The 19,822-nt window shown below is 41.5% G+C and overlaps 1 protein-coding gene across 1 annotated transcript in view; it reads left to right on the top strand.

The window, feature by feature from the left end:
• Window positions 1-4,854: 4,854 nt before the first annotated feature.
• Window positions 4,855-19,822, top strand: part of LOC311606778 (fatty acid desaturase 2-like protein FADS2B) — a 39,997-nt gene continuing 25,029 nt past the window's right edge. The window contains exons 1-2 of the mRNA XM_084798184.1: window positions 4,855-5,483; window positions 15,440-15,550. Coding sequence (XP_084654310.1) covers window positions 5,145-5,483; window positions 15,440-15,550 — 450 coding nt within the window. The 5' untranslated portion in view covers window positions 4,855-5,144. The remainder of the gene's footprint in view (window positions 5,484-15,439; window positions 15,551-19,822) is intronic.

The following is a 19,822-nucleotide window of genomic DNA, read 5'->3' as shown; positions in this document are numbered from 1 at the left end:
CCCTTCACCCTCTCTCCTAGGTAGGGCATTCCTCCAATTCCCTTTTATAGGGTGACCCCTGGGCCTTAAAGGAGGGGCTCTATATGTCCTGGTTAGGGCGGAATACTCAAACTTTCCTTATCCTCAGGACCTGTATAATCATGAGTTTCTGTATTCACCACTGCTCTCTGCAAAGAGGCTTCTCTGATTAACACTGAGAGAAGCCCTTGCCTATGGGCACAAACATAAATATTTAGAAGCCAATGTCATACCATGTCAATTTACCTACATAATAGTAGTAAATTCCATCTTATGACCTCCTCTGCCATGGTTTTTGTTTTGTTTTGTTTTGTTTTTACTATAACATTGGGCATGAATTCTCCCAATCCAAAAGCAGTTGGCCTCCCCTCTTACAGCCACACCACTATTGCACCAGTGGGCACATGCTTCCAGCTGTTTAGTATTGTAATTCACAAGGTTCACAGCTGGCTGTGGTTATTGATGTTTCCCATTTCCAGCTGCCTGAACAGCCCTTTCTTGCATCATAAAAGCTACGAGGAAGTTTCCAGCTTAGCAGCTTAGCTTCTGCTTGATTCGTCTGCATATTACAAAAAAAAAAAAGTATGATGTTCTCAGCAATGGGGTACTAACAACTAGCTCTTTTGGACAATAAAAATGAAATTTACAAAAAGAAAGTATTTTTTGTTTAGTAACCCATGTTTTCTAGGAGGACTAGTTTCTAGCCAAACAGGATCTTTTCTTTAAGACTCCTTTTAAAAAATTTTTTTTTCTTTTAGAGTGACCAGGGACAGGGGAGATCAGAATGTGGTCGGTAAACTTGCCACATGAGAATGAAGCTGGCAACACGTCTGTAAGCCCAGCGCTTGAGAAGCAGAGACATGGGTCCCCCAACAGAGCTGGCCAGACAGGTGAGACCTGGATTCAGCCAGAGACCTGCATCCCCAAACAAAGTAGAAGCCATTGAGAAAAACACGCAGAGGCAATCTCTGCCACACACCTGCACATGCATAGGCTCTGGTTTTTTTTTTTAACTGTATTTTACTTGAGGTTCCTTAATGCTTTTTTCTCCCTTCTCCACCCCAATCCGTTCTAACACCCCAACACCAGGTAAGAAAGAAAGAAACTTAAGCGGGTAAGGGGGTATAATTTTCTTTAACTACTCCCTGCTGGTTAGGGCCATTGGGTTTCTTGGGGGCAAGTCCATTTTCCGAACATCTCCAATTTCTTTTTGTCAAATTGCATCAACAGCAGCCAGGAGAAGCAGGGGAAGCCCAACCATTCTTTCTCAGAGATCCCTTTCTCTCTGGGCTCTGGCATTTATTCCCTCTCCAGAGTCCTCAGAATTTAACAATTTGCCACTTGTAAAGATCCCCTCTCAGAGCCTGCAGGAGGCAAATAGTCTGCTGCTGTGGACAATCTGAATCAGCCCCATATCCCACACCTCAAACTAAAACATAACTGAGTTTTTAAAGACACCAAAACTTCCACTGCATACATGTATGTACCTTCACATACACCAACAGGCAACATTATACATGCAAAGGGAGAATAATTCCAACAACTAGCATTTCTAGTCTTGTCTTAATCACTGCACATGAATCCACATGTTTAACTGTCACGAAGCCATGAAGCATTATTACCAGTAGTTTCACTCATATTTTCTTTTGGAGTGTGTGTGTGTGTGTGTGTGTGTGTGTGTGTGTGTGTGTATGAGTATATTTGCCTGAGGAAGACAGCAGCATTGGATCTCCTGACCCTAGAGCTATAGGCAGCTGAGCAACTCAAAGTAGGTTCTAGGAGCCCAGATTGGGGTCCTCTGCAAGACTGGTACATGCTCCTACGCACTTAGCAATATCTCCAGCCCCATTTGCTATGATTCTAAAGTGAGGAAATTAAGCCCAGTGTGGTTATGCTCCTGTCATCTCTGTACTTAGTGTCTGATGCATTAAAATCTTGAGTTGATAACCAAGCCTGGGCTTCATAGTGACTTCCATACCATCTTAGGATACAGACCCAGAGTCTATCTCAAAATTACTTTATTAGTTAGTTAAAATGAGGCACAGTGAAGTTAAAGAATTTTTCCAGATTTATGGCATTAAAAGTTTTTGATTTTGATCTGATGTTGCTCAATAAAGAAGTTCAAGTATATTTCGATTTGGTTTATTCTTTTTAAAATACTTTTCTGTACAAAGAAAGGAAAGTATGGCTCATCCCTCAACTCTGAGATGGCAACAAGACAACACTTAAGTTCTGAAAGAATCTTCAATAAATTATAAAATTTTCTTAAGGGCAGGAAAATACTTCCATGCCTCTGAAGACACCTGGGCTGAGGGATGAGGATGCGGCTCGGTCAGGAGATGGATTACAGCGCATGCACACGGCCCTGGGCTCAGTCGCCATTACCGTACATACTAGGAGAGTAAGGCACACATAAGCCTGTAACTTCAGCTCTCAAAAGGCAGAAGCCGAATGGTCAGAACTCAAAGGCATCCTCGGCTACACAGGGAGTCTGCAGCCAGCCTGAGATACACAAGACCCTCTCTCCAAATAAACAAACAAAATAAATAAAAATTAAAATTAAAAGTAACTGCTGCGCTGAGAGGAGCACCGGTGTCCCGAGGGTTGAAGCCAAGTGGCTCAGAGATTCTGCCTGAGTCCTTGTCATTGGTCAGCCGTGTCCTATTGACTGATGATGTCAGAGTCAGCTGACCTCCAAGACTTGCACAGTGCTTCCGGACAAAAGCTGCTCAGTACATGCTCCGTGGATAGATTTGTAAATAAACAACTGATGACAGCTTTCAAAAAGCCCTTTACAGAATTAATATCTCACGACCTTATCCTTACAAGAAACTTTGGGTTATACCCATCTTTTTGTAATCATGATTAGCTTAAGGAGTATCTTAAAGATGAGGCTTTTACTTAGCTGTCCCCCAGTGAAGAGTGAAAATATTGTGAGAATGCCATGAGCAGTAACAAAACACTAGGCCAGTTCTCTGTACCTTTGAGGCAGGCCCCTCTAAGTTCCCGAGTGATTCAAGCAGTTCGTAGACCCCCATATACTGACAGACATACATGTCCTCTAAAACAAACAAACAAACCCACTTGTTTAGATACAATTGTACTGAAGACTGTTGCTGCAAAGCCCCTAACAGCAGTGCTGCAGTGCTTCCTGAATCTCCCAGGCAGACGAGAGTGCTGTGGAGTGTGGGTACGAGAGTTCTGTAGGTCTTGAGGTACCTTCTTCAGTGGTGTGTCAGCACGGCAGGATACGGTAAAGACAATGCTTTCTCCATCCCCTGGAGAAGCTAAGCAGCCTCAACTAAAGCCCTAAGTTGACTTGGTGTTTCCACACTTCCCTGACAACCCCAAAATTCTTTAGTTTTCCTGAATTTATACATATATTGTACAAATAGTCCGCACAGGCACATTTGTTGGGTTTCGCAAACCTCCACCTAGAAATCATGGGAACTATGAGAGTTTATGTTGATACCACAGCACTGGTGTCGGTTTAATCAAGTCACAAGGAGTGTACTTCTTTCATAGAAAACTAAAATGCAAAGACATAATTTAAGGGATGCCTCATAGCTAATAAATGATAGAGGTGAAACATGGTTCTATCTAGTATCCAAACCTATGCATTATTTTCTTTGTTTGGCTTAATATTTTTCACTTCAAAATTATAAAAATTGCATCTATTAATTTGTCAAAATTTGGAAAGTGTCACAAAATGTTGTAAAGCACAATAAAGCATAACCCTCCACAGACGACTATGCCAGCAACGTAACCTACCCCTCTCCCATCAGACGTTATTCAGTAAATACGACGTTTTTAGTAGAAAATTGCTTTAAAGTGCAATTTGTTGGATAACTTTTCCTTCATATTAATAATACTGCAGTCATGAGTGCCTACCAATAAAAATTCCATGAAGTTTTATTTCAAAATACTTATATCCTGTTCAATATGCAAAACAGACGCAGTCTTCTTCCTTAGAGCTGAGCATTGAGACCAGTTCTAGCAGTTGCAAATAGCAGTAGAATAAATCCCTTTTTATAATAATATTGAATTACGTTGAAGATTCAGTTCAATTTCCCAAATGTGTGTTTTTGCTGTTATTTTTTTTTATAACTTCTTTTCTCAAATTCAAAGGCTTCGTGCCATCAGCTGGGAATCTCATCCAAACCGTCTCCCTCGGTTGCTGCAAAAGCTATAGCCCAGGTGTAGGCAGAGAGAGAGGGGAAAAATAGTCTTGGAGTTAGAGGCAGATACATCTGGTTTCTCCCAGGTTACTTCTCACTCGCAGGGTGGCCATGCTTATGGTGACATGTCAGCCCTTTGTTTCCTAAGCTGCAAAATGGGGCACTAACAAGCTTCCCCGGAAAGAGAGTTGAGAGGATTAACAGATAAAACATGTGACAAGGACTCTAAATCAGCATGTGTCACTCATGTGGCCTTTAGAAGTGTTTGCAGACTTAGAAAGATTTTAGGTGTGAGGTGTAGTAGGGTGGAGGAGTCATTTACATCGTTTGCTTAGGCTTTCCCCCTTTTGAAAAATGACACTTTAAAATATATATATGAAAGCCCTTAGGTGAAATGACAGCTGTCCAAAGAACATTTCCTTAGTCCAAGCAACAGCGATCCCAGTCATCCGGAGATTCTGAAAACTTTCGTTCATATGTTGAGTTTACAAATTTAAAAGTTGAGTTTTAATTTTGAGGCATCTCAGGGAGCAGGTGAACCCAACCCATTATGACGTCACTGGGAAAATCAGACACCAAAGTTTAACCCCTCCTCCCATGGGGTGGGGCCTCTAACCCATCGGACTGTGATTGGCTCCGGGCTCTGTGCTCTGGGACATTTAATCCTGAAGGAGGATGTTGCTAGGAGAGCAGTGTGGAGAAGAGAGAAATGTAGTCTAGCTGTCCTCGGTGCAGAAAAGATTAGCTGCAGACCAAATCAGGCTCAGGCTGGGCAGGTGCTCACTGTCAGGCTGTGAAGAGAAAATTTAGCCAAAAGGCTTTTTCTGTGTAAGTGTCAGGATTGCAGCGGAATGAAAGAGAAGAAAGGGAGTCATTCTGTGGCCCTTTAGTTAGAGAGACGTAGGAAATTCAGGAATCAACCTAGATAATCTCAGCCATTCAGGGACAATGAAGTTGGAGGAAAAGCTTGAGTACTGTGAGAGCCTTGCTGGGAAAAGTCAGCCCTGTCTCCATGAGTCGCATCAGGCAAATGGCAAAGCAACAGCAAATGGGAAACCAACAGCAAACGGGAAAGCAGAGATCTATGAAAAGCAGGAGGCAAATGGCAAGAGCGACAGGCTCGGGAAATGTCTCAGCATGTACACCTGGCAGGAGATCCAGAGACACAACCAAGAGGCCGACCAGTGGCTGGTGATTGATCGCAAGGTTTACAACGTGACTGACTGGGCAGGCAAGCATCCAGGTGGGCATCGGGTCCTCAACCACTATGCTGGGGAAGATGCCACGGTAAGAACATCCACGTGCTCTCTCTCTCTCTCTCTCTCTCTCTCTCTCTCTCTCTCTCTCTCTCTCTCTCTCTCTCTCTCTCCCTCCCTCCCTCCCTCCCTCTCTCCCTCCCTCCCTCCCTTCCTCTGTCCTCCTTACTCTCACTTTCCCAGCTGCTGAGTGGCTTAGATCTTGGCTCTCATCCCTAAAACATTGAAGTACGTGCCTGGGCTCCACTATCGCTATCTCCTCCCAAACCAATTTTTCAGGATTCCTATCTAGCAAGAATCTCGAAGCAGACGGGGCTTCAAGGTCCAGCTGTTGCCCAATATGGGACACATTCGAAAACTGATGGTGGAGATTGTGTTTTTACATTTTCTATCTTGTCTTTTTTTTTTTTTTTTTTTTTTTTTTTTGGTGTTTTCTTCTGCTGCTTCTCTTTGAAGCACAATACCTGTCCTATAAAGAACAAGTTACATATGCGTAAGTAAAATCTGGGGAAGACACGTCATTGATTCAAACGGGAACTTCCAGAAAGCAATTCATCTCATGAGCACCAAATATTGTTAATAATAGCGAAAGCCAAGGGCTTGCAGGACTTGGAGTGTTCACAGTCCTCATCTACATAGCGTAGCTCAGGCAGTTCGGCAAGAGTGGTGACGCAACCACACGTACAGACGCGTTCAACTGCACCACCTTCGTCCTCTTGCCAGGGCTGCACATGTTATCCGCACATCACAGGTGAGGTACTTATCCTCGAAGGGGTAAGCCGTGTGCACAGCAGGGATTGATAGTGACAATCAATTGTGGCTTCGGGTTGTTTTATCTTCACTACAAAGTCCTGTGTGTCTGGTTCCTTTAAAAAATGAAATAAAACTTAAGAGTCAGAAAAGAGCTCAGCCGGTAAAGACATTTGCCACCAAGCCTGATGATCTGAGTTCAACATCCAAAAACTACCTCATAAAAGGTGAAAACCAGCTCCTGAAAGTTGTCCTCTGACTTCCACATGCATAGATTTATACACACACACACACACACACACACACACACACACACACACATCCCTAAATATATAAGTAGTGCTAGTAAATTTGTTTTAAAATTCACTAAGTGTTTGATAAGGAGGTCTGACAGATTCTTTGAGTTCATTCAAGGATTTTTTTTTTTAATTTGTATGTGACGAGACAAAAAAAAAATCTGTATGTGATGATGCGTGCCTTTAATTCCAGCACTAAAGAGGCAGTAGAAGGCATATCTCTGTGAGTTCAAGGTCAATCAGGTCTCAACAGGGAGTTCCACATCAGCCAAAGGTACATAGTAAGATGTTATGTTTCCTAAATCCTTTTTTAAAATTTTCTGTACATTATATATACTCTCACCCACTCTGAGTTAGATGCCCCCAACAAACTCAAGGTCAGAAAATTAGCACGTGGAAGAACAGAAATTTAAGCTGGGCCTTGACACTTTTGCCTTTATTTCACACACTAGCAAAGAAGTTCTCTAATCGCCTTCTCATAGGACCGAAGACACCTGTCTGCAGATGTTATGTTCTAGAAATAGGACTTGGTGGATGCCTGATGGCTTTGTAAACTTTAGACTTTGATGCTAACAACTTTCCCATAACTCTGCTTTCCCCTGGTCTTTCTTCCCTCTTCACTGTCTAGCTATTGTTCGTTTGCCATCTTCCCGTCTTGATGCTTTCTTCAGTCAGATGAGTGTCTTTCCAATCAGACCCTGTCCCTTCTATATTGCTTCAGTTCTAATATGGTTTTTGAACAACGTTCAATCTTCACTTGGGAGCAAAGGAGGAAAAGTATCACAGATGTCAGAAAAGTACACTCAGTGTGAAAACCTAGAGACCAATACAAGCGGAGAAGAAACAAAGCAGAGAAAGTATGTGTGGGTATAAGAGAAGAACACTTAACAAATTTCAAATACAAAGCAAACAAACACTATAAAAAATAAGATAGTCACAGTTCCCTAGCTAATTCACCCCTCTTCCCTACAGTGCAGACAACTTTCTTTGTCTGTCTGAAACGAGATCACCTCGTGTGTCCCAAGCTGGCCTTGAACTCTTGACCTCTACATTACAAATGCTGGGATTAAAGGCATGCATCCACACTCTCTGCCTGGATCAGTGTTTTCTAGCTTAAATCACAGAATTGACTCAAAGATATTTCTGCAAGGACTGGAGCTTTCAATCACATTGAAAACTGCTGACAGTCTCACTCAATTTGAAGTAGCCCAGGAATTTTTCTGAAGTTTGCTAATGGTTTTTAATGCCCTAGATGTCAGTAAATAGTCATTTCTAGCCCTAGCCAGTGAGGAGGAGATGCTTAACATAGAAACCATCAGCCACAGCCAGATCACCTTAGTGTTGGGACATAGCAAGAAAGAAAATCGTAGGCTTGGTCAACCACATACCTTAGGAAAATAATTTTTTTTTAAATTTCAAATAAAAGGTTCTCAAAAGGAAAGTGGCTCAAGAATGGCAGGAGAGAGACGCCAGAAGCAAGGCAGTTCTAATTCTCCCTGGCTGCTCGAGGAAGGAGAGCACATACACTAGGCTTTGTGTGTGAACTCAGGGAAACTCCTGAAATGCTCACAATTTCAACTCCATGATCTGTAAACAGGAATAGCACTGCCCACCTGCATGATCCACAGTAAATGGAAAGAATGCACGCAAAGCATGTCATATAACTGAAGACATTTGAGCTCAACAAATTACAGCATCCATACTCTCAGAAACCCTGATTATAGTTTGTGTTGTTTAATTGCGAACAGACACCAAGCCCAAAGGCCCAAGGCCAAATGCTCACTTTACAGCTTAGAAGGAATTAGTACAATTTTTTTCTTGATTGGCAACTGGAGACCACAGGATAATCTCCGCAATGACATGTCCTAGGTCCATGGCTGTACTTGCCCAGATGAGGCACCTTTCTCTTATTTACACAGAAATGCTTCTGGGTCTCCTAAAAGATGAATACCAGTACCTAAGTAATGGGTACAGAACTGGGGTGGGGTCATTAAACCACTCATTTATTTTTCCGAAGCTTTGTGAGGGAATGGACCTAATGTCTCAGAATGGAATAGGCTCAGTGTGTATCTGCAATCTACTTATTATTAAGGCAGTCCTGAGGAGACTGTTTAAGCTATTAGAGTGTCAGGGGTTTTTTTTTCTTTATAAAGGGAGATAATAATACTTTAATCTTGGTTTTATTATAAAAATCAGTGGAGGTCAAATAAAATGCCCCTCATGGTGCTCAGCAGAGATTAAATATCCAACAAATGACAGCTTTTGTAGGTTGTCATCATTTCATCCTCCTGAGACAGATTTGGATGCTCTCCACAGTAGTTTAATGAGCCAGTATAACAAAATCGACACATAAGATACTGCTGCCGCACGCATGAGTTATCTGGTTGTTTACAAGCTGCACAATTGTGAGCTAATGTAACAGTGCCAATAAGCAGAGCTAGAGGCCCAAGACTTTCCATGCATGAGAGTTTACTGAGGAAAAGTCAGTAAGCAGGAAGTTCAACCTGAAGACTGACGTTTAATTTCACCATGATAGGTTATTTCACAGTCTTTAGAATGAAGATTACTAAGCATTTTGATGACAAGACATGCACATGAATAAATTTTTGCCCATACATTCTGTGCCAGACCTTGGTATGTTCTAAGGGAATTGTGTACAATCCTGGTGATAGATACACAGAGGCTGCAATGTTTGTGATAAAGAAAGCAAGTACAAGCCAATCTGCTCTTCTCTCAACATCATAGCTTAGAAGGAACAATGACAGGGCTGAAAAGATGGCCTGGTCTGTAAAGTGCTTGTCATTCAAGCATGAGGACATGAGTTTGGGCCCTCAGCACTCACTTCAAATGCTGGGCACTGTATCATGCATATGCAGTCCCAGTGCTGGAGAGGCAGCAACAGCTAGATTCCTGAACTTTGCCTCTGGCCAGCAAGCCTAGCTGAATTAGTGATCTCCAGGCCAGGGAGAGGCGTTATCCAGGAAGAGATGCCATCTCCAAGAATAAAGTGGAGGCTGACTTCAGACTCCAGGCATTGAATGTGAACAGACAAGGGAGAGATGGCAAAAGCTTACAAGAAATATGGCAGAGTCTTCTTCAACTACTCGAAGGAAGCCTAGGGAGAAAGGGCACCATGTACAATTGCACAAGGAAGAGCCTGTGCGGATTGGAATGAGGTGAGCTGACACAGGCAAGGCTAGGGCAAAGAAAAGACAGGGTGTGAGCAAACAGGTTGCACAAAATATGAGCAGTCATGAGTAAGTACCCAACCATCATGGGCATCCATTTCCTCTACTTAGCGTAATACTGGCCAAAAGTGCGCTCTTGATTGATGTCTGAGAAAAACAGAGGAGAGAGCCCAGGTTCTCAGAGATGAAACTAGGCTATGACAGCTAAGAGGAAGGGGCATAAAAGGCCTCACTTTTCTGAGTATCCACAGGCAGTTAATGGGTACTTCAATAAACCATCTGTGTGCTCCATCTGATGTGAGATGAGCACATCAGAAGAATACATAGGTTTAGGAGGCAGGAGAATTGAAAGGATGGAAGGAGAGAGAAGAAGGGAGAGAAAAAGGGGGGAGACAAAGAGAAGAAGATGGAATTCAGCTGAAAGCATAAATGTGACAACAGGAAGTTCTGTGGAGATACAGGAAGAGGGGTAAAGAGAGATTCTTTTCTTCAGTGGTGTAGCTGTGGCTAAGCAATCCATGCTTCTGTAAATAACCACTCACTCAGGGTCCTGTAAGCAACCCTAATCAAATGAGAGAGAGAGAGACAGAGAGACAGAGAGACAGAGAAGAGAGAGAGAGGGAAGGAGGGAGGGAGGGAGGGAAGGAGGGAGGGAGGGAAGGAGGGAGGGAGGGAATGACCCAGAGTGGGAGAGAAGGGATGAATACAATAAAAATCACATATTTGTTATAACATATATAAACATTGTGTGTGTGTGTGTGTGTGAAAATGCCATAATGAAACCAATTTGTATGTATAATTAACATCTGCTAGTAAAAAAATTAATTATAAAAACATAAAGAAAAAAGAATGGACCATAAAAGGATAAATGTTGCCACTCTGAAAGGCCAGCCTGGCAATTAAGTAAGGAATTAATAAAAGACAGTCAAAAGGAAGGAGACCATGATGATGGCGTCCTGGGAAAATGTTGAAAGCCTACATGGAGTATGAACAAGAAAATTGGGAAGAGAAGATGAGTAGGAGGAACATTGCAGAGACATAATTTAATGTTTGATGGGTAACCGGATAAGCAAGAGAGATGCAGTCTAAATTGATGTGGGTACCTCACTAAGGCACCTAGGTGCCCATTACTGGATGAGAACATAAGTATACATAGATTTAAGAGGTGGCAGAATGGAAGAATGGAAGGGGAGGGATGGCAGTGAGAAAAGGCTGGAGCTGCTGAAAGCATAAAATGAAGGTCTTCCGGTGACAACAGGGACTCCCGTGGAGAGACAGTCACCGGCCTGATCACCTGAGCGTGCTCCCAGGGGGCAGCTCACTCCCAAGGTGAAGGCAAAGTTGTGTTCTCCCTATAACTCAGTCTACTTACAACTCGCCCTCCACTTGGATATCAGGACACTGTTCTAGCCACAACCTAGAAGCACACAAGTTCTGAAAAGGAACCACAGAGGAAAGGGGGGAATTACCTAAGGGAATTTAAGGTTCTTTAAAAAACAAACAAACAAACAAATAAGAAAACATGGTCTCATGTATCCCAGGCTACCTGGAACTCACTATGTAGCCACCAATAACCTCTTGCCTATATTTTCTAAGTACCAGGTTTATTTTAAAACTTGTGAGCTCCTTTGTGGGAAAAGCCACATTCTACACACTTTCTTTTGTGATATTGATCTTCTCTACTGGCATTTCATGAGTTTATGCTTGTCTCAACTTCTTTTGGGAAATTTCAGCTCTTATCTAACTACTAAGTCTTAGCCATTTGTCCCAGGTTTGAGATAGAATATTATGTAATTAACAACAACAACAACAACAACAACAATAATAATGAGCACACACAGCCATTAACAACAACAATAATAATAACAAAATTATTTGTTAAAATTGAAGTAGCTTTCCTACATGAGGCTACCCCACTGCTGCCCTGTCTGGCCCATGGTGGAGGTTAAGAAACAAACTGTCTCTGGGTGGACACGGTCCTCCAGATACACACTTTGGCAAATGGAGTACTTGTTTTCTTTCCCTCTTGGTCCAGTGGCTTTGTGCAGGGTGCAGTCTATACAACAGTATTTAAACTACAAAATCAGAATTTTGTCTGAGACCTTCTGATTTTACATGATTTTACTGTTCTCTTCCCATTGGGGAATTGCTTTCATAATAAAGAGGTAAACAATCACAGCCCCTGGTAAAGAATAGCTATGAATTTGCGGTTTCTAAACTACTTGTAAATGTAAAGTAATATTCAGCATTCATGTCTTTGTTGATATGATTTTTGGAAAGAATCGGTTTCAATAGGCGCTGCAGAACTGTGCGATTTACGGAGAACTTAAAGAGCAGACATGATGACTGAAAAGGGAGTTAAAGAATACAGGGGAAATGAGAGCAGGGTGTGATTCACGCTTCCGTCATCCTGACTCCTCACCCAGGGCTGCTCTGACCACCTGTCCTTCTTCTTCCCCTTATTCATCAAGGGTGTGTTCACTACGTGTCGCATTCTAGGCACAGTGGTTCATGTTAGGTCTACTTTAATTAATGACTATTACACAGTCTTTGTTTCAAAAGCTCACTAAAGAAGAAGCAAGTATACAGTTTCATTATGATACAAAAAAATCTTTATAGTCAGTGAGATGGCTCAGTAGGTAAAGAAGACAATTTGCTGCCAACCCTAATGACCTGAGTCTAATCCCTGTGATGAACTACACGGTGAAAGGAGAGAACTTATTCCCATAAGCTTCCCTCTAACATCTAGGTGTGTGGGTGTTACGTTTGTTAGTGAGTGGATAAATATGTTTGTTGAAGAACAAGATGCTATGAGCTTGCAGGGGTACTCGTGAGTAACTTTCCCACCTGTGCAAGGGGTGGCAATATCGAGGATTGCTATCAAACTCTAAGAAGGATATTTGTGAAGAGAATAATGGAAGAACAAAGTGGGTGGAAGAGTATAAAGTCTATAAACATTCAGCACTTGAGAAAGTAATAGAATTTTATTCAATAGGAGGCTCCAGTAGATAATATGCTCCATGAAGTGTCAGCCTAAAGGTGCAGTTTGGTGTCAGAGGCCAAATGCTTCATGAAACTTAAAGCCTACAGTAGGAAAGCCCCATCACCAGATCGGTTTTCGTATAATCTCTAGATGCGTGTCTCTCAGGAAAAGGATTATGGCTGTTGAAGGCCCAAGATAGATATTTACAGCGCCATTGCCCTATTTAGCTCCAAGTTCAAACATTAGCTGTACTGCTGCTCCCTGCAGTGTGTGGGGGAAAGATTTCCATCGCACATTCCTAAGAATTTGATGCCTCTCTGTACAACAGAAGCAGTAAATCCCATAGGAGTAAGCTGGTTGCTTTGGGCCAGTGAGCTCCTTGTACATAGGTAGGGTGAATTCTGTAATTACTGGCACTTTCCCCTTCTCCCTTCGTTTTACTCCACCTCCTTCAGCAAGAGACTACTTGTCCAAGAATGTGGGTGACAGAACCTGTTTTTGCCAGCTTCCAAGTTGGGGTTTCCCAACTTAGTGTATGGATTCTATTAGAAAAGATCTGTGTATGTTAAGGTTAAGTAAGCTACTTTGTTGTGCTTCCTAAACAATGCAATGGAAAGGGCTTCACAAATCGGTATGCATGCTGTTCTGTAAAACTCAGTGGCCCCTTACTATCTTTCCCCAGAGCACAGGCTTCTCCCTGATCATTCTTCAGGCTCAAAGGTGATAAGGAACTCAGAAGAGTGGATTACCAACACAGTTTGAACTCATTCTTGTGTGTACTACATATCTTGGAATTAGATTATATTCTTCTGTACACTGACACTCGATTCACCAGTGTGCTTTCCCACTCTAACTTACTCATAAACAGCAGGTGCATAGTTTAATCAGAATATGTCATCATGGGATATATAAATCACTCCCTTAACCAATGAAAAATTCTTTGCCTGGTTAGAAAAACTAAGCTTTGGCAAATGGAGTACTTGTTTTCTTTCCCTCTTGGTCCAGTGGCTTTGTGCAGGGTGCAGTCTATACAACAGTATTTAAACTACAAAAATCAGAATTTTGTCTGAGACCTTCTGATTTTACATGATTTTACTGTTCTCTTCCCATTGGGGAATTGCTTTCATAATAAACTAAGAGTGTAAAAAAAATGTAAAAGATATTAGAATCAATGTAGTGTATTGTTCTCCAAAGGTTTTCTTAGAAGAATGCAGAGAGGACTGAACATAAAACCCAGTAAGATTATAGGTCTAACTCTGGACCTCTTGGTGAAGTCAATTTACAAAGTTGATATTGCACTACCATATTCATCACATAGACACCTTCTCACATGTAAGCTTATGCAAACTTCCATGGCATTGAAGATCTAGGATTCAATATGTTCACTTGTGTAATCAGATTCCACTGGTTGTTAGAGTGTATAAATAAAAACGTGAATGTCTCCATTAAAGAGAAGGTAGGTGGTGAGTTCCTGTCACTGGAGGAACCTAAAGAGATGGTTAACTAGTCCTGAGCAGTGAGGCCTGGGAAAATGGCTCAGGGTTAAGAGTACCTATTACTTTTGTAGAGCTCAATTCCTAGCACCCTACAATGGCCTGTAACTCCAGCTTCAGGGGATCTGATGCCCTCTTGTCACCTTTGCGTGCTCTCTCACTCATGCCCATATATCCATACATACAATTAATAATAAAATAGTATATTGTATGCCAATCACAAAATCCTAATTAATTTCTCCAAGCTTCATACTAATTTATAAATTGAATGGCAACTGTCACTCTCATTTATGGAAGAAAATATAGAATACATGTAAGGTTATAACACATAAGGCCCACAGTTGCACAGCTGATAAACAGAAAAACCAGAATTGTGTAGGAAGGTTGACTCTATGGTCCCACTCTCCATAATATTTGTATCCCATCCATATATTCAAGGTACAACCTTTGTTGTATTTCTTTCGCTTTAATCCTTCCAACCTCAGTGTCATAACTGCAAGAAGCCAATCATCTCCATCTTGTAAAATTTTCTTCCCCCCCAAAAAAACATAAAAATACCTGGGAGGAAAGAGTCTTTTACTTCCAAACATACACAGGATATAAGAACTCCACTGCTTCCCAGAGTGATGTGGAATTACTACTTAGCAACATTATTCTGTGGTGTGGTGAGAGTCCTTCACGGATGAGTACAGCTGAGAGTGTACTACTTTAGGCTGCCCAGGGCTCAAGGACTCTGCTCCCCCGATCACTCATGTCTTTGTTTTCAGATGTTGCTATCCAACTCAATCTACTATTCTCTGGAATAACTAACTAAAGAGCCTCGTTCTTCTGAGCCTTAGTTAAGAGTTGAAAGACAGCCCCTCAACAGAAAATGTAATTTGCATAGACAGTCTTTTTTACTGCATGCCATAGATAAAGTAACTTTCATATGAAACCTGATGCTGGGTTTAAAAGACTCACCATTGCTAATTAACTCAAGCTACTCTTCCTTCCAATGCTTAATAAAAGGAACAATGATGTAATCAATGTTATAGGAATTCCATGTCCCTAGACAAAGAGTACCCACCCTGGGTGGGTCACCAGCCTTATCCTCTCGTAGAAGGGTGTCAAGGATAAAGTTGGCACATCACCTTGAAGCATCAATATAGGGTTGGAAGGAAACACTCTGTGGTAGAGTCTGTGCTGTTGCCAGTTTGGCCTAGGATGGGCAAGGGAGGAGCAGATCTGAGGATAAGAACGCCTTTTACAAGCTTCTAACAAGTATCTCTGCTCTACAGGATGCCTTCAGGGCGATGCACCTGGATCTGAGCGTGGTGCAGCTGTACCTTAAGCCACTGCTCATTGGAGAACTTTCTCCAGAAGAACCCAGCCAGGAGAAAAACAAAAATGTAAGTACAACTTCAGGACCCGAGGCCATACAGGGATCAGGCATAAGGTGTATTTTGAGAACAAATTACTGTTTCCTGTGAAAATATGAGTCCGTAGTAAAGAATAGTGGCTCCTTATTATTTTCAGGATATAGTCCCTAAGACATTGCCCCAAGTAGAGGCCTGAAACGATGGATAATAGGAACAATATCAGCAAGCAATGTGAAGTTAGGAGAGTAGACACGACAGTAAAATGGCTGCTAAGGACAAGACAGGAGGTAGTGTATGCATGATGGATACATGGATAACTAAGTAACAGGACAGGAGGTAGTGTATGCATGGTGGATACATGGATGACTAAGTAACAGGACAGGATGTAGTGTATGCATGATGGATACAGTGGATGACTAAGTAACAGGACAGGAGGTAGTGTATGCATGATGGATACATGGATGACTAAGTAAGAGGACAGGAGGTAGTGTATACATGATGGATACAGTGGATCACTAAGTAACAGGACAGGAGGTAGTGTATGCATGATGGATACATGGATGACTAAGTAACAGGACAGGAGGTAGTGTATGCATGGTGGATACATGGATGACTAAGTAACAGCACAGGAGGTAGTGTATACATGGTGGATATAGTGGATGACTAAGTAACAGGACAGGAGGTAGTGTATGCATGGTGGATAAATGGATGACTAAGTAACAGGACAGGAGGTGGTGTATACATGGTGGATACATGGATGACTAAGTAACAGGACAGGAGGTAGTGTATGCATGATGGATACATGGATGACTAAGTAACAGGACAGGAGGTAGTGTATGCATGATGGATACATGGATGACTAAGTAACAGGAGAGGAGGTAGTGTATACATGGTGGATACATGGATGACTAAGTAACAGCACAGGAGGTAGTGTATGCATGGTGGATACATGGATGACTAAGTAACAGGACAGGAGGTAGTGTATGCATGATGGATACATGGATGACTAAGTAACAGGACAGGAGGTAGTGTATGCATGATGGATACATGGATGACTAAGTAACAGCACAGGAGGTAGTGTATACATGGTGGATACAGTGGATGACTAAGTAACAGGACAGGAGGTAGTGTATGCATGATGGATACATGGATGACTAAGTAACAGCACAGGAGGTAGTGTATACATGGTAGATACATGGATGACTAAGTAACAGGACAGGAGGTAGTGTATGCATGATGGATACATGGATGACTAAGTAACAGGACAGGAGGTAGTGTATGCATGATGGATACATGGATGACTAAGTAACAGGACAGGAGGTAGTGTATGCATGATGGATACAGTGGATGACTAAGTAACAGGACAGGAGGTAGTGTATACATGGTAGATACATGGATGACTAAGTAACAGCACAGGAGGTAGTGTATGCATGATGGATACATGGATGACTAAGTAACAGGACAGGAGGTAGTGTATACATGGTGGATACATGGATGACTAAGTAACAGGACAGGAGGTAGTGTATGCATGATGGATATAGTGGATGACTAAGTAACAGGACAGAAGGTAGTGTATACATGGTGGATACATGGATGACTAAGTAACAGGACAGGAGGTAGTGTATGCATGATGGATACATGGATGACTAAGTAACAGGACAGGAGTTAGTGTATGCACGATGGATACAATGGATGAAGGGAGAATTAAGGTTAAAGAAAGGGTGGAGCATTGTGGCAGGATATTCCTTCATCATGCTCAGAACAACACAAAACTTACAAATTCTGGAATTTTAGTTTTACTATATTTTAATTAAGGATAACTAAAAATAAGTGAAAATACAGGAAAGAAAGAGGACACTATTTTTTCTCTTTTTCCTTTTATTGAATATAGATTTTCTCATATAACATATCCTGATTATAGTTTCTCTTCCCTCTACTCTTCCCATTTATTCTCCATCTCCCCCCCGTCATGATACAATCTCTTTCTCTCTAAGATTTCTAAGATATAATAATAAAATATAACAAATTAAATATAATAAGTCAAAATAAAAGCCATCACATGAGGTTGGACAAGAAAAACTAGCAGAAGGAAAAGAGCCCAAGAGAAGACACATAAATAAGAGACCCACTCATTCCCACACTCAGGAGTCCCATATAAACACTAAACTATACATATAAATTATTCAGATAAAAATATGTGATCTGTGTATGCATAAAGAGAAAAAGTGGGGAAAAGGAGAGAATAAAGCACTACAATCCTAAAAACAAAAACAAAACAAAACAAAACAAAGACACAACAACAACAACAACAACAAAAACCTCACTAAAGTAGAAGCCATAATATGTAAGCAGAGGACATGGTGCAGGCCCATTCATTTCTAGTGCATGCTGCTTCAGTCTCTACGAGTTCATCTGAGCTTTAATGCTATTGAGTTAAAGGGCCTTGTTTTCTTGGTGTCCTCAGTCTCCTCTGGATTTTACACACTTTCTCCCTTCTCTTCCTCATGGTACTCTGAGTTCTGAGGGGAGGGCTTTGATGGAATCATCCCATTTAGGGCTGAGTGTTCCAAGGCCTCTCTCACTCTCTGTGTGATACGCAGCTGTAGGTCTCTACATTTGGTCCTATGTGAAGGAGAAAGCTTCTCTGATGATGGCTGAGCAAGGCACAAATCGGAGCACAGTAGAATATCATTAGGAATCACTTTTGTACATATGTTTTTGCCTTAGAGCAGCAGTACTTGGTTTTACCCTAGGCCTCTGTCTAGTCTCTGGTTCTCGGCCACTCAAGCAGTATTGGGTATGGGTTCCATCTTGTAGAGTAGGCCTTAAGTCAAATCAGACATTGGTTGGTTACTCGCAATGTTTGTGCCACCATTACCTTAGTATATTTTGCAGGCAGGACAGCATTGCAGATCAGAGGATTTTTGTTTTTGTCTTTAATATCTTGATGTTTACATTTCTCTTTTGGCACACGGGAAGTGTGCAGAATACCTTCTCGTATTAAACATGCTAGTATGTAGGGCTATAAAGTAGGCACCTGCCTGACTTTTACATGTTCAGTGAATTGTGTAGGTCTTGGCTTCAGCAATGGTGCCTTGCTGTCAGCTTGTAGAGAACAACCTGCTGTCTAGTTATCTGAGCCTGGGTTATGTGTAGATTTCAATCAGCCTTTTTCCCAGTAATCCAATCCCACTATTGGAAACTTTGGTGAAAAGAGATGGTCCATTGTGACTCTTTCTCCCTCGTTGCTTGGCAGTTTTACCTAGGTTGTCTTCATATGTAGATATCTTTCAGAAAGTGTCTACTATATTAGTTTTCCGTAATACCTCTCAAATGCCCCTTAATTTTAGCAGGCACTCCCTGTTTTCCCTGCACAGCCCCTTTCCCCTCCTCTCTTGATCCTCCTGCTCCAGCTCCATGCCCACTCATCCATAATTCTCTATTCCCTTTTCCTAACAATATTGATATGCTCCTTCTAGACTCTTGCTCTATACTTACCCTCTATGGTACTATAAACTGTAGCTTGCCTATCATATATAAGCACATATAAGCAAAATATTTAGCACATGTATCTTTCTGTGTCTGGGTTACCTCATTCAGGATTTTTTTCTAGTTCCATCCAATTGCCTGAAAATTTCATGATGTTATTTTTTAACAGCTGGAATAACACTCCATTGTGTAAATGTAACACGTTTTCTTTACCCATTCTTCTATTGATGGACATCTAGGATGTTACCAATTTCTGTCTATTATGAATAGAGCAGCAATGGACATGGGTAATCAAGTGTCTTTGTAATAAAAATGAAACACACTTTGTGTATAGGCTTAAGAGTGGTAAAGCTGGATCTTGAGAAAGATCAACTCCCATCTTCCTGAGGAACTGCCACACTGATTTCCATAGTGGATGTACAAGTTTGCACTCCCACCAACAATGGAGGAGTGTTCCCCTTTCTTCACATCCTCACTAGCATGAGTTGTTACTTGTTTATTAATCTCTAAATAGGTAGATTCTGCTTATTTCAAATATCATATTTTCCTTGGAAGACATTTTATTTATATTTTTATAATTTCATAATGCATATGATGAAACATGATCATATTTTATTATCAGAACAAAGCAATGGAATTTATAGCACTTCATCCAATACAAGCTTTATGCTTCTAAGCATTTAATTCATTCCAGGCGACTGAGGCAGGACTTTACTTCTGTGGCTGCTTTTAACCATGTGCTTGAAGCATAGCTAAGCTAAGTTCCGTGGGAGCAGAGACTATCTCATGCATTCTTGTGTCCTCACGCCTTTT

The sequence above is a fragment of the Acomys minous genome, assembly GCF_964271855.1.
Source record: "Acomys minous genome assembly, chromosome: 10".
NCBI classification, from domain to species: Eukaryota; Metazoa; Chordata; class Mammalia; order Rodentia; family Muridae; genus Acomys; species Acomys minous.
This window is presented reverse-complemented; position numbering and strand designations above follow the sequence as displayed.